Here is an 11,737-nt window from a genome sequence, read left to right as displayed (position 1 = left end):
TCATTCTGTTCTGATTGGATGTTTCTTTCTTCCTTTTGGTCCACACTGTTGATTTGAGTCCCAGTTTCCTTCGCATCACTTTTGGTTCCCTGTACATTTTCCTTTGTTTCTCTTAGCATAGGCTTCATTTTTTTCCTCTGGTTTTCGAACAAATTCAACCAATTCTGTGAGCGTCTTGATAGCCAGTGTTTTGAACTGTGCATCTGATAGGTTGGCTATCTCTTCCTCGCTTAGTTGTATTTTTTCTGGAGCAATAGAGCTGGGCACACCCAGCTCTTCCTTCCAAACTGAGACAGTTTGCTGCTCCGTACTCAGCTGCTCCTAGAAAAGAGGTACGTCTCTCAGAATTTTCGGGGGTGTGTGTGTGGGAATTAGTACATTTTGACGTGCTGTTCCTGCTCAATTGTGAAGGAACCTATGAGACGGCCTTTTTTATAAATCCTACAGCAGAAAAAGGCTTTGATAAAAGTTCAGGCTTGAAACCCGAGTGACCTGAAACTCAGGCCATAGGATGCAACAGACCCAATGCCATTGTAAGTTTCTGTGACATAAAGAGATACTAGGGACAGTCACAGTGTGGAACTTTAGGGGCTTGGAGCACAGGTTATGTCTCTTCTGCACATAACTATCTTTCTCTTAGGGGAGCAGCTCCTACCTCACTACTGGATCCCAGTAGACAGTGGGCTCCTGACCACAGGACATCAGGCCATTGTGACTGAACTGCAAGCACTGGGTGCTGTCTGAGCCCCCACAGCATGACATTAGACATGCTCAGCAGTGCCCACATCCATGAAGCAGGTGAGTATCGGATCTGGCTCACAGAGGAATGGAGGACACATGTGAACACCCCAGCAGGTGGCTCAGACATCCATGGCACCTGTTCCTCCTGCCCCTTTCTCCACCCATACCCATGGGCTCCTGCAGATTTCCAATGGTTAATACCAGAGGGAGAGAGTGCAGACCAGGTTTATATTAGCGTGGGTGAGGAATCCCACCACAGTTCTAATCACTTGGAAGCCACAAATGCCCCCCTCCCCCCGCCATTCTGTGCTCCTCTTGCTGCTGGAATGTGAAAGAAGGGGGTCGCTCTGCTGATCGCCAGACAGCACCTGACTAGCAGAGGGAGGCTGGGTTGCTGGGTCAAGGAAATCTATGTTTGGGAGTCAGGAGAGTTGTTGGGGGAACATCTTCATATTTCACTGGCCAGAGGCCCTGTTCAGGGGAAAATGACAGAAACTCAATGGAGGCAAGACCATCAAACACTCACTTCCCATAAGAATGAAGATTTGCCTCACGCAACTGTCCAGAGTAGGTGTTGGCTGGTGGGGGGAGAATATGGAATGGGTGGTGGAAGCAGGGAACTCTAATGACACCTCCAGGACACGTCCAGGTTTCCACCCCCACCTTCCTCTCATCACTGTAGATAAAGAACTGGCCCTGGAATTGACATTAGCACACCATGTTATCACAATTAAGTAACGGAGAGGAATTGTTTATCTCCTTTGCTGAAGACTCTGATTTCCACCTGAACAAAGGAAGGACAGAATGTGAAAAGGAGAAGGGTGGACGGTGATGGACACTCTGTTTCCTTTTCCAGACTCACTCTCTCCCCTCCTCCCCGCTGTTCTCCACTGCTGTGGGCAGATCTCTGGGGACTGTGTCAATGGGAAATCCTGCCCTCCAGGTGGGTACAGTCAGTGGGAGCCCCAACAGGAGACCAGAGGGTGGGCACTGAGTGGGGCTGGGCCACCCACTCCGCAGCTCCCTCTCTCTCCTGTTGCTGTGTGCTGGTCAGATTTCTCAGCCTGAGGCCAGAGCTCCTGCCAGGCAGCCCTCTCTAAACCCCTGCCCCACCCTGGGGACCTAGTGACAGCAAGGACTTCTCTCTGCCTTTCAGGCCTAGGACGGTAACAGACCCTGTGACATCAGCCTCAGGAAACTGTGCACACCCTCTTGTTTTCCCACTTCACATGAACACATATGTGGAGTGATTCCACTGGGATGAGTCCCCCGTTTGTGCAGGGATCCTGACTCCTAAGTAGAAGCCTCATTGGTCAAAGTGCACTTTCACCTCCCAGGTCATAATGATGCCCAAATACCTGTGGCTGCAGAACTCCAAAGGCTCTGCTACCTCCCCAGCTGGGAAAGAGATGTGCACCAGACCAGGGAAGGAAGGGCCTGGCATGGTGAGTCTCTCCCTGGATTCCTCTCCTCCTCACCCCAGATCTCTGTGAGCCCTGCCCTCCCCTCCCCTCCCATAGAGAAACCCCAGCACTGGGAGAAAAGATGATGCCTTTATTCATCAGACACATGTGGCCACTCTTTGAGTGTCCAGCTCCCAAAGGGCCAGTTCAGCTGCTCCTAGGCCCTTCCTTATGTTGCTACCAGGTCACAATGTGTGTGGTTGTGGGTGTGATGAGAATTCATGGAGAAGACAGGAAAACAATTCAGTATTTGGTTATGAAGTCAGAGCAGGGTTTGGTTTAGGGGTCAGCAGAGGCTAAGAATCACAGGGAAATAGAGTGAGCAGGGAGGTCATCCCACACCAAAGAGCTAGGGACATCCCCAGCCCCACCGCCTGAGCCAGGTAGAGGGCAGGAGCAGCCCCATTTTGGAGATCTTTAGGAGCAGCTCCACTTTGGCGATCTTTATTCACATCCTCAGGGAACTCGACTGTGTGGAATGGCCCAATCATCTTGGTGTGGTTCAGCAAGGAGGTGGAAGGTTGGGCCATGCAGCCCTGAATGCTGAGCGGGGTGGTCAGCCCACCTAGAGAGTGAAGACTGAGTCAGAGGCGTCTCAAAGTAGTACACACTTAAATTCCTAAGACCCGGGAGTCCCACCCCTAACACTCCACCCCTCAGACCAGGAGATTAGGATCTTAGTCATCTCCACCCTCAGATCTAGAAATCTGGGTCCCCTGCCCCCCTTCACCCTCAAACCCATGAGCCAGGGTCTCAAGGGCACTCTCACTACAGCAGCAGTGAATCCAGGACCTCAGCCCCTTCATTCTTGGGACCTGGAACTTCACCACTCACCTCCTTTGACACTGATGTAACCTTTATAACAATGAGTGGTACCCTTGGGGCACCTGATATTTCCAGAGCTTGAACAGGATCTACTCATCTGCACACAGGCGGGACACTGCAGGTCTCCTGGGGCAGGGGCAGCTGGGGAGCAAAGGGAGGGTTGGGGTGCACAGTTCTGCTCCCAGCTGCAGCCACCCTCCTTGAACTCAGATATTCTCATCTCTGGGGCTCTATCTCCCCATGTTCCTTTTCTCCCCCTTCCCCTGGCTCCCCTACCTGGATGAGGGAGGGAGTTCAGCAGGACACTGGTACTGTTGGCACTGTTGCACCCGTTGGAGGTGCAGAAATGGGTGTAGGAGGCGATGAGCATGCCAGGGGGCCCTGAGTGGATGGAGACAGTCCGGGAATTCTGTGTCTCAGTCTTGATACAGCCTTTGCTCCCCACAATGAGTGATGTGCGTCCTGTGGGGGAGAGTGACAGCTGGGTGCGGGTAGGGGAGGCTCTGAGGGAGACTGGAGCCAGGGATTCCAGGATGCTTGGCAGGCAGAGGGTGAACGTAGGTTCCCTGAGTACAAGAGCATGGGTGGTTGCAGGCAGGACCAAGACTGGAGCCTGAGCCTGGTCCTCCCCCAGCTCTGTCCCCTCTCAGTTCTTGCTCAGATGTCACCTTCTCAGGAGAGCCTTGCCTGATTTCCAATTTTTCAAATTGCAATCTTCACCTAATCTCCCCCCTATTTCCTTTCTCTTCTGAATTTCCTTTTTCCCCACTGACATGGAAAGCTGCAGGAAGGCAGACCCAATGGGATCTACAGAGCCTGGCCCTCAACAGGTGCTCAGTAAGGCTCAAAGTTACTGAAGTTACCATGCACCAGCTCTGTTCTCAGACCTGCATGGACCATCGGATACATCCTCATGATGTCCCAGCAGAGTAGGTAATGTTACTGCCAGAACTGAGTCCCCAGCTTTCAGAAGCAGACAGCAAGGTGCAAAAAGGGGAATAGTGAGGTGTAGAATTCCAGGAGTTCAGGGGACAGAATGCAGACAGGAGACCCAGGACGCTGTGCAGTGGTCCTGCCCTGGTGCACAGCCCACGCACCTACATCTATGAGCAGAAGTGTCTCCTGACACACCTCCTCCAAATCACATGTCACGGTTGCAGATGCATCCCATTCCACGGGTTCCTTAGCCAGGTTTGGTTTAATCTGATGCATGCCCCCCTGTTGACAGGTCCGAAAAGCTGGAAAGAAGAAATCAGCAGGGTTTGTGTCAGCCCAGGAACAAGCCATGTCTCTGCCTCCAGATCCCGTGTTTGAGAAGGTGATCACATTCCTGAGTCACGCTCGGGTCACCTGGACACAGTCACTTCATCTCAGGCTGAGAAGGGACCTGTGATGTTTGTGACTGCCCCCATTCCTTACACCACCACTTCTGCTCCAGCATCTGCAGGGACCTTGCTCAACACCCTTGAAGGTTGCTCCTCCCCTGGGGTGTGGGAGAGGAGGATGGATCTTTCTTAACCTGAGCTGTCTCTCCTTCCCTCACTGGGGCTCAAGGTCCCATCTGGATGACGAGGAGTGTAGACTGACACCCTGTATTGTTTTACCTGAGAAACCCTCTGTCCCAAACAAAGTTCCTCCAGTGCCTAGTGTGTGTACTGAGCGTTTACTGTGTGCCCAGCTGTGGTGACTGCTTTCCAGGGAGTAGCCCATTTAAGGTTCCCAAGGCGCACTCTGGTCCGGGTTACCTCGTTTTCTCACAGTGACCACCAATGTAGGTGGTGTTACTTACTGCTCCCCATTTTCAACATGGAAAACAGAGGCAGAGGAGTTGTGAAGTAGATTTCCCAGTGTCCCGCCATTAACAATGAGCTGAGTTGGGCTCCCTGGGACTAGTGAATGGGAAGACAGGGTTTGATGACCATGCTCAGCTACCTTGGCCTCTGAGGTTCTCAGGAGTCCAGTGTGAAACCCAGGAGCCTAGACCTTCACTTACAGCCATCACATCACCAGCAGGGACGTGTCACGTGATGCAGGAACTCCTGGGCTGATGACACAGCATCCACCAACATGGGTAACCTTCACAACAGCCTCATGAAGGAGGACCACTCGTTCCCTCACTTCACAGCCCACAACATTGTGGTTCCTGCTGCCCTCCTCCCAGCTTGGCCCTTGCTCTCCCCTCCCCCACCTTCCACATGTTGGTCAAGAGCAGCTCCTGACTTGCAGTTGCTCAAGTTGAGAACATTGCTGCCATTCTTAACAATCTCTATGTCTTACACTGCGTGTTGCACCCATCAGGATATCCTGTTGGCTTAAGCTACCGAACACCACCAGACCCTGGCCATTTCTCACCACCTCCGCCGCTTCCACCAGTGTCCAAGACCCAGGGGCTCTGACTCACTTCACCTTGAGTCTCCCTGGGGATTCCCTCCCCCACACCTATTTCCCACTTACTCTATTTCTAATTCAGCAGCCAGAAGAATCCCCATAAAAGGTAAGGTTATTCATGTGACTCCTCTACTCAGAAAATTCTAATAGGTCCCTGACCCACTCATAATAAAATTTTATGCCCTAAAAATGGCTCCAAAGGCCCTGTCTCTCCATCTACGTGCCCTGCTCTGCTCCCTTTTGAACACACTTCTGGGGCTACACTGGCCTCTGGGCTCTTTCTTGAACACCCAGCAGTCCCCCACCCACCCCAGGGCCTTTGCATGTGCCCCTCTGCTCCCGACTGTCTGAAATCACCCACTCCTCCTTGAGTTTGGTGAAAGAGGCTCATAGAGGTGGTGATCCTCCAAAGCTGGTTCAGTGGCACAACTCAGATGGGAACCCACATCTCCCTGATTGAGACCTAGGTTCTTAGCCACTGTGCTCCTCCTGACTGTGCTGACCCACCGCCCTCACTGGCACCACAGCCCAGTTCCTAAGGAGGACAGTCAAGGCCATTCACGTTCCAGGCCTTTGTTCTCCTTCAATGGGCTCCTGCCATGGCCTGCTTTGGGCAACCTGTGCTCTTGCACCCAGTCTTCCCCCAGCCCCAGGTCTTCCTGGGAGCTGTCTGTCACCCTGGAATGGCTTTCTCTCTCCATGACATCTTGTTTTACCCCAGCTTCTGAGGTCTGTTCTTACCATTGCTCAATAAATGTTTGTTCAACTGCTGCACTGGACCGAACCAGGGAAGGCAAACACATCTCCCAAGATCCGACTCCATTGCTGAAAGCTAACAGCATAAGTTTATGTATTAGGAATATGCATCTGTGGAACAGTAGCTGTGCTTTATGTGCATGTGTGTTGTGCATGTAGTGTGTGTGTAAGGTACGTGGGGAAGTGTATTTGCATGGGTGAACGAGGTATATGATATGTATGTAACATGTCTGCATGGCACGTGCATGTAGTGCCCATGTAAGGCACACGGGGAAGTGCATGTACACGGGTGTATTTGGCATATGATGTGTATGTAACATGTTTGCATGGTGTGTGTATGTGTGGTGTGTGTGTATGGTGTATGTGGTTTGCACAGGTGTGCCATGGTGTGAGTTTTGTGTATCTCTGGTTTATGTGTGGTGTGTTGGCATGTGATAGGCTGTGTGGTGTATGAAGTTAGTGGTATGTGTTAGGTGTAAGGAGGCATATGTGTGCTGGTGTGTTGTGCTTGCAGCATGGTGAGTCTGGTTATGTTTGTTGTGTGTATTGGGTGCTCCATGTCTGTGTGGTACAGTATGGTGCATGGGTTACATTGGATTTGTTTCAGGAATGCCTTCTGGATTATGAGCCTAGTCTTAGATTGAGGACCAGACAATTCAACAGAATAATCAAAAAGAGAGACTCAGACTATCCCTCCATGGTCAATACATGTCCATGGATCCCTTGCCCACAGAAGAAAGGATAACCCTTCAGTCAGGTTTTGTAGTTACTTGAACCAGCACCAGGGCCCCCCCCCCCAAGGCTCCTGCACCAATATCCATTCCCAAGACACACCAGGTCATGTCTGGCCTCCCTGGCCTTGAACCACTGATCCTTCTGCTTGGAATAGCTCTCCTGAGGTCACCCACACACACATTGTCTCCCCCAAAACTTGGTAATCATCCCCCAGTCCCAGCTGCTCCTATCCTCTGAATGAGACCTCTCAGACTGAGCTGAGGAGCTCTTTCTGGAAAGAGCAGGCTTATTCCCATCTCCAGGCCTTTGCACATGCTGTTTCCTCTGCTTCTTCATGTTCTCTTCCTCTTCTACTAAAAACTGCAGCTAATCTTTAAGGCACAGCTCACAGGTCACCTACTCTGCGAAGCTCTCCTTGACACTCACCCCCAGGACATTACTATTTTCTCCTCACAGCTTCCCCAGGCCGCTTTACCACAGCCCTGTGACCATCTGCATTTGTGATGTCTCATCTCCTTGTCCTGGAGGCCCTTTAGGACAGGGACAGGGTCTGAGTTCTCTGCAGTCCCCACAGGAGACCTTGGAATCCTGCACAAACTGACTTTTCAGTCTGAGCTAGTCCTCGTGCTGCCGCAGGCTGGAAACATTGGTGTTGGTGACATCCAAGCCCTGTCCTCATTGCTCCCAGTCTAGCCAGAGGGATCCAAGCAGAGGACTGTTTGCTGAATCCACTCAACATTCTCCTTGAAGCTTTAAGGGCTGGGTGCTGTGGGCAGATGAGGAAACTAAGGTTTGGACAAAGAAGGTTCTCTTCCCACTCTGCTAAATCCCCACTCCCCTCCCTGACTCCTGTCCTCACTGAGACACTCCAGGACATTGTCAGTCTGCCCAGTGAATGGTTGGGCTTTGTTTTTGTGAGTGTTGGGGACACTCTGAATGTCCCTGCTTGGCTCCTGCTGTCCCTATCACACCTGAAGCATCTCGGTTTTCTCTCTGACCCTCCTTGCTGTGCAGCATGGATACTGGGGTGCTCTAGTACCACGGGTGGGGGATGGGTGAGGGTGGGAGAGGTAGGGTGGTTGAGAAGAGGTGAGAGACCCAGGGCTACCCAAGGTCAAGAGTGTGGTGATATAGAACTGAAGACAATGAGTCACTCCCAGCATGAGAACCAGGCACTCTGCATTCACATCTGCATCCAATGGATAAAGCAGAATGCAAGGCACGCAGCCCTATGTGCCACTTGACATTTCTCCCTGCTCCCCACTCCCTCCCATGTGCACAGTCTGCCCTCACATAGTTGGCCAGTCCTGGTGTCTCTTAAAATACCCACCAGTGAGTTCCTGTCCTATATCTGTCCCCTGGACCATGTGCCCGTCTCTCTCCTTTATCTGGACACCTCTTACAGGCATCTTCACCCCAAAGCACCTACTATGACAATTCCTCACGTTGCACATATCTGAGTGAGTAATGTGCTTCTGTTGGTGGGATGTGCTGGAATCCCCGCTTTCAAGGGTCATCATACCCCAAGGCTGTGGGGGAAGGACACAATCACATCTTCCAGGTGTGGGACTCACCGTCAACATCACAGTTTTCACTCACAGACAAAGGCCCAATCTCCCGAGTCTCATTAAGCAGGTTGCAGGCTGCTTCGGACATGCATCCCTGGACTCTCAGTATCCTGTTGATATCCCCTGTGGGAAGGGGTCAGGAGAGTGAGAGAGGGTGAGATCCCACCACTGGGACCATCCAACCCTGAGAAGACAGACCCACCCTCCTCCAAGTCCCAGGTCTTAGCTGCCTCCCTGCCTTCAGTGCCTACATGGACCCCCCACATCCCAGCTCACCTTCCCTGAACTGGAGGACCCCATTGTAGCAGTGTGTGTGCCCAATGGGGCAGGTCACCTCTGTCGCAGATTCACAGCTTTCCATAGACAAGCAGGCTGGGCACCGCACGGACCCTGGGACTGGGAAGTGAGAGGGAGGAAGGAAAGACTGAGCTGCCTCTGCATTTGGATCTGGTGCCTTCTAACCACCTCCTTTTCTGGCCTCCGGAATCAACCTCCTCAGTCTCCCCAGACTTGCCCTGTTCAGGTTCCTCTCAGGTAGGCCTGGGATGCAGGAAGTTGGGGTCATGTGGAGAGAGCAAGGTGGGGGGTAATGAGATCTGGGAGAAGCAACAGGGGCTGATCCCAGAGGCGTGTCCTGGGAGGAACAAAGGGAGTGTTGCCCCATAACTTCACTACACAGTCCAAGCTGACAGAATGCCCTGAAGGGAAGAGTAGGCAGAGCATCACCCCAATCCCAGTTTAGGATCAGACAAGGACAGTGAAGCGTTATAGGCTAAGTTCACTTCAGAAGAGGAAATAACAAAACCCTAAATGAGACATGAGTGAACCAAGCCCAACAGTATAGAAAAGGGAGCACGGCCCAGGTTCGGGCCATCTCCAGAGTCTGAGGTGCAGTCTGGTTTGCTGCCCCAGGACTGTGAGAGGAAGCTGGGCCAGGGGAGGGAGTCCTGGAGAGTGTGGACAGGCCAGGTGACCAGGAGGGGTCTAAGTGAACACTCCCTCTGTGCTCCCCTCCTCCCCACAGCCCCTCTTCTCTCCTCCTCCTCTCCCTCCTGTCTCACCTGCAGGAGGGGGTGGGGACCAGAGAGGGTGGGTGCTGGAGAGGTCATTGCAGAGGTCCTTGTGGCGACACACACGGGTGTAGGAGACAATGGAGAGGCCAGGGCCTGCCCGGTGCTGGGTGACACGGGCCTCTTGATCCTTTTTCTGGGTACAGCCCTTGGTGAACACTAGGAGCACTTGGGGTCCTGGATGACAGAGGGGTCAGGCCGGGTGAGGATCAGGACTCTGGGTTCCTAGAGGGAGGGTCTGTGGATTGGGTAAAGGGCTGAAGAGGAGGAGCCTGGTCTCCAGAGGGTTTCCTCCTGCGGAGGAGGGCACAGTTCCTGGTATGAGGGAGGGGGTTTCCTGAGTCCACACCCAGAAGGCAGGCAGGACTGGTCAGGAGGAGGGAGATCCTTGCACACATCTGGGTGTTGGTCATGCCTGGGGTGTATGGGGTCCGTCTCACCGTTCTCAAGGAGCATCACCGTGTCTTGGCAACCCCAGCCCTCGCTGCAGATCTTCTTCTCTGCTGTCCACTGAAAGGGCGGTTCTGTCACATTCTTCACAGACAGCAGCGCTCCCGACTGACAGGTCAGGGCCTGTGCTCCTGAGATGAGAACAGAAAATCCATTTTAGTCCATCCTCCCAGGAAAACCCCTCCCCAGTTGGGGTCTTCACTCACGGGGTAGTACAAGGGTGAGGCCCAGGAGGGCTGGCAGCAGGGCAGGGCTCATGGTCAAGGCTGCTACAGCTCTCTCACTCCTGCTCTTTCTTGTAGGAAACAGCCCTTTTATATCACTCTTCACCCAGTGCAGCCAGGAAAGGGTGGGGAGTGGAGGACCTTGCCAAAGTTGGTCTGGGCCCACTTTCCTAATCTCATCAAGTTAAGGCCGAGAAATCTGAGTCCTTCCTCTTCCTTATGACCCAGGAGTCTAGCCTCACAGCACCCTTGTATCTTTGAGCCAGAAGCCTAGGCATCCCTCTATCTTTGGTGCCAGGAGTCCAAACTCCAGACCACTCAACACTTTAAAACTGAGGCACTCTGAACCCCCAGCTCTATTGGTCCAGATCCCCAGCCTTCTTTCCTCCTGAGCCCAGCTGTGCAGGTCCCCACTCCCACCTTGTTCCAGGGTAGTTTGTGAAGGCAGTTTCCTCATTTCTCAGGGCAACCTGGCCACCTTCTGGCCTCAGGTGGGGAAGTGACCCAACTGCCTGTTAGGACATGAGTGGTGGGTCTTGCCTGGTCCCTATGGCTTTTCTACGTTAACCTCTGCCTCCCAGAGGGGAAGAGGGGAAAGGAGTTGAGTAAAGAGACACATAGGCTATCGGGTGGTGCATTAATTTCTTGTTATAGTAAACAAATATTTACTGAGACTGAACTTTGTACCAGGTACTTTCCCAGTTGCTGGGGATACAAGAAGACCAACAAGAATGAGGGTCTCCCTGCTTTTCTTGAGCTCGCAGCCTAACAAGAGACCAAGAGACACAGACACTAAATAAACAAATGAGCACAAAAAATCTTAGCTGGGTGCTGGGCAGTTGATGTGAGAGTATGTGAACTGGGAACAGGGAGGGCCTCCCTGAGAAGGAGATCACTGAGCTGAGGGCAGAGTAAAAAGAAAGAGCCTGCCATGGAAAGACAGGAGGGAAGAGTATTCCAGGCAGAGGGGAGAATGTTTGCAAAGGTCCTGAGGTGGGATCAAGCTTGGATTTTGTGAGGATTATAAAGAAAGCAGGGCTAGACTGATTTGGCTAAAGAGGGAGTGATAGAGGACAGGAGTGGAAAGGCTGGTAGGGGCCCGGCCAGGTAGACTAAGTCAGGACATTAAGGCAACCTACCTGGGATTCTGCATCTTTCAAAAGGCAAATGCAAAGGCTGGGCATGGGGCTCTTTAGCAAAAAGTCTGACAGTCCTTGTTGTAAAGTTATGTTGGCTACCTGGCCTGATCCTGTTGCTCCCTAACTGTGGAACCCCTCTCTGAACTACTTCCTTCTCCTCGGTCACACAGGTGTAATGACTATCTGCAGGTCATGGATGGAGGATTATCTCTATAACCCAAAGTGGATCCTCAACACATGATAATAATAGCTAATATTATGAGCCCTTACTCTATCCAAGCCCTAGTCCAAGCACTTTGTATATTTTAACTCATTGATTCACGCCCACAACTATGAGGGGGATCCTATTAATTACCTAGTTATAAAGGTAAATAAACT

The 11,737-nt window shown here is 52.2% G+C and overlaps 1 protein-coding gene across 1 annotated transcript; it reads right to left on the bottom strand.

Moving 5' to 3' along the window:
- Positions 1-2,300: 2,300 nt before the first annotated feature.
- Positions 2,301-10,269, bottom strand: LOC112312884 (CD177 antigen-like). The gene is made up of 9 exons (XM_045202885.3): positions 10,203-10,269; positions 9,987-10,127; positions 9,538-9,723; positions 8,753-8,872; positions 8,483-8,599; positions 4,127-4,267; positions 3,306-3,491; positions 3,039-3,170; positions 2,301-2,769 (listed from the first exon to the last, which is right to left on the bottom strand). The coding sequence occupies exons 1-9, from the start codon at positions 10,252-10,254 to the stop codon at positions 2,501-2,503; spliced, it is 1,344 nt and encodes a 447-aa protein (XP_045058820.2). The 5' UTR covers positions 10,255-10,269; the 3' UTR covers positions 2,301-2,500.
- Positions 10,270-11,737: the final 1,468 nt, after the last annotated feature.

This window comes from Desmodus rotundus, chromosome 12 (genome assembly GCF_022682495.2).
Source record: "Desmodus rotundus isolate HL8 chromosome 12, HLdesRot8A.1, whole genome shotgun sequence".
In the NCBI taxonomy this organism is placed as follows: domain Eukaryota; kingdom Metazoa; phylum Chordata; class Mammalia; order Chiroptera; family Phyllostomidae; genus Desmodus; species Desmodus rotundus.
Note: the sequence above shows the minus strand (reverse complement) of the source record. Positions and strands in the feature narration are given on the sequence as shown.

Bases quoted from the DNA above. Each gene is read 5' to 3' on its own strand.
- LOC112312884 (XM_045202885.3), bottom strand. From the start codon at position 10,254: ATGAGCCCTGCCCTGCTGCCAGCCCTCCTGGGCCTCACCCTTGTACTA. The intron at 3,171-3,305 runs GTAGGGGAGCCA...TTTGCTCCCCAG, and splicing joins GAACTCCCTCCCTCATCCAG to CTGCCCCTGCCCCAGGAGAC. The intron at 2,770-3,038 runs GTGAGTGGTGAA...TTCACTCTCTAG, and splicing joins TTACATCAGTGTCAAAGGAG to GTGGGCTGACCACCCCGCTC.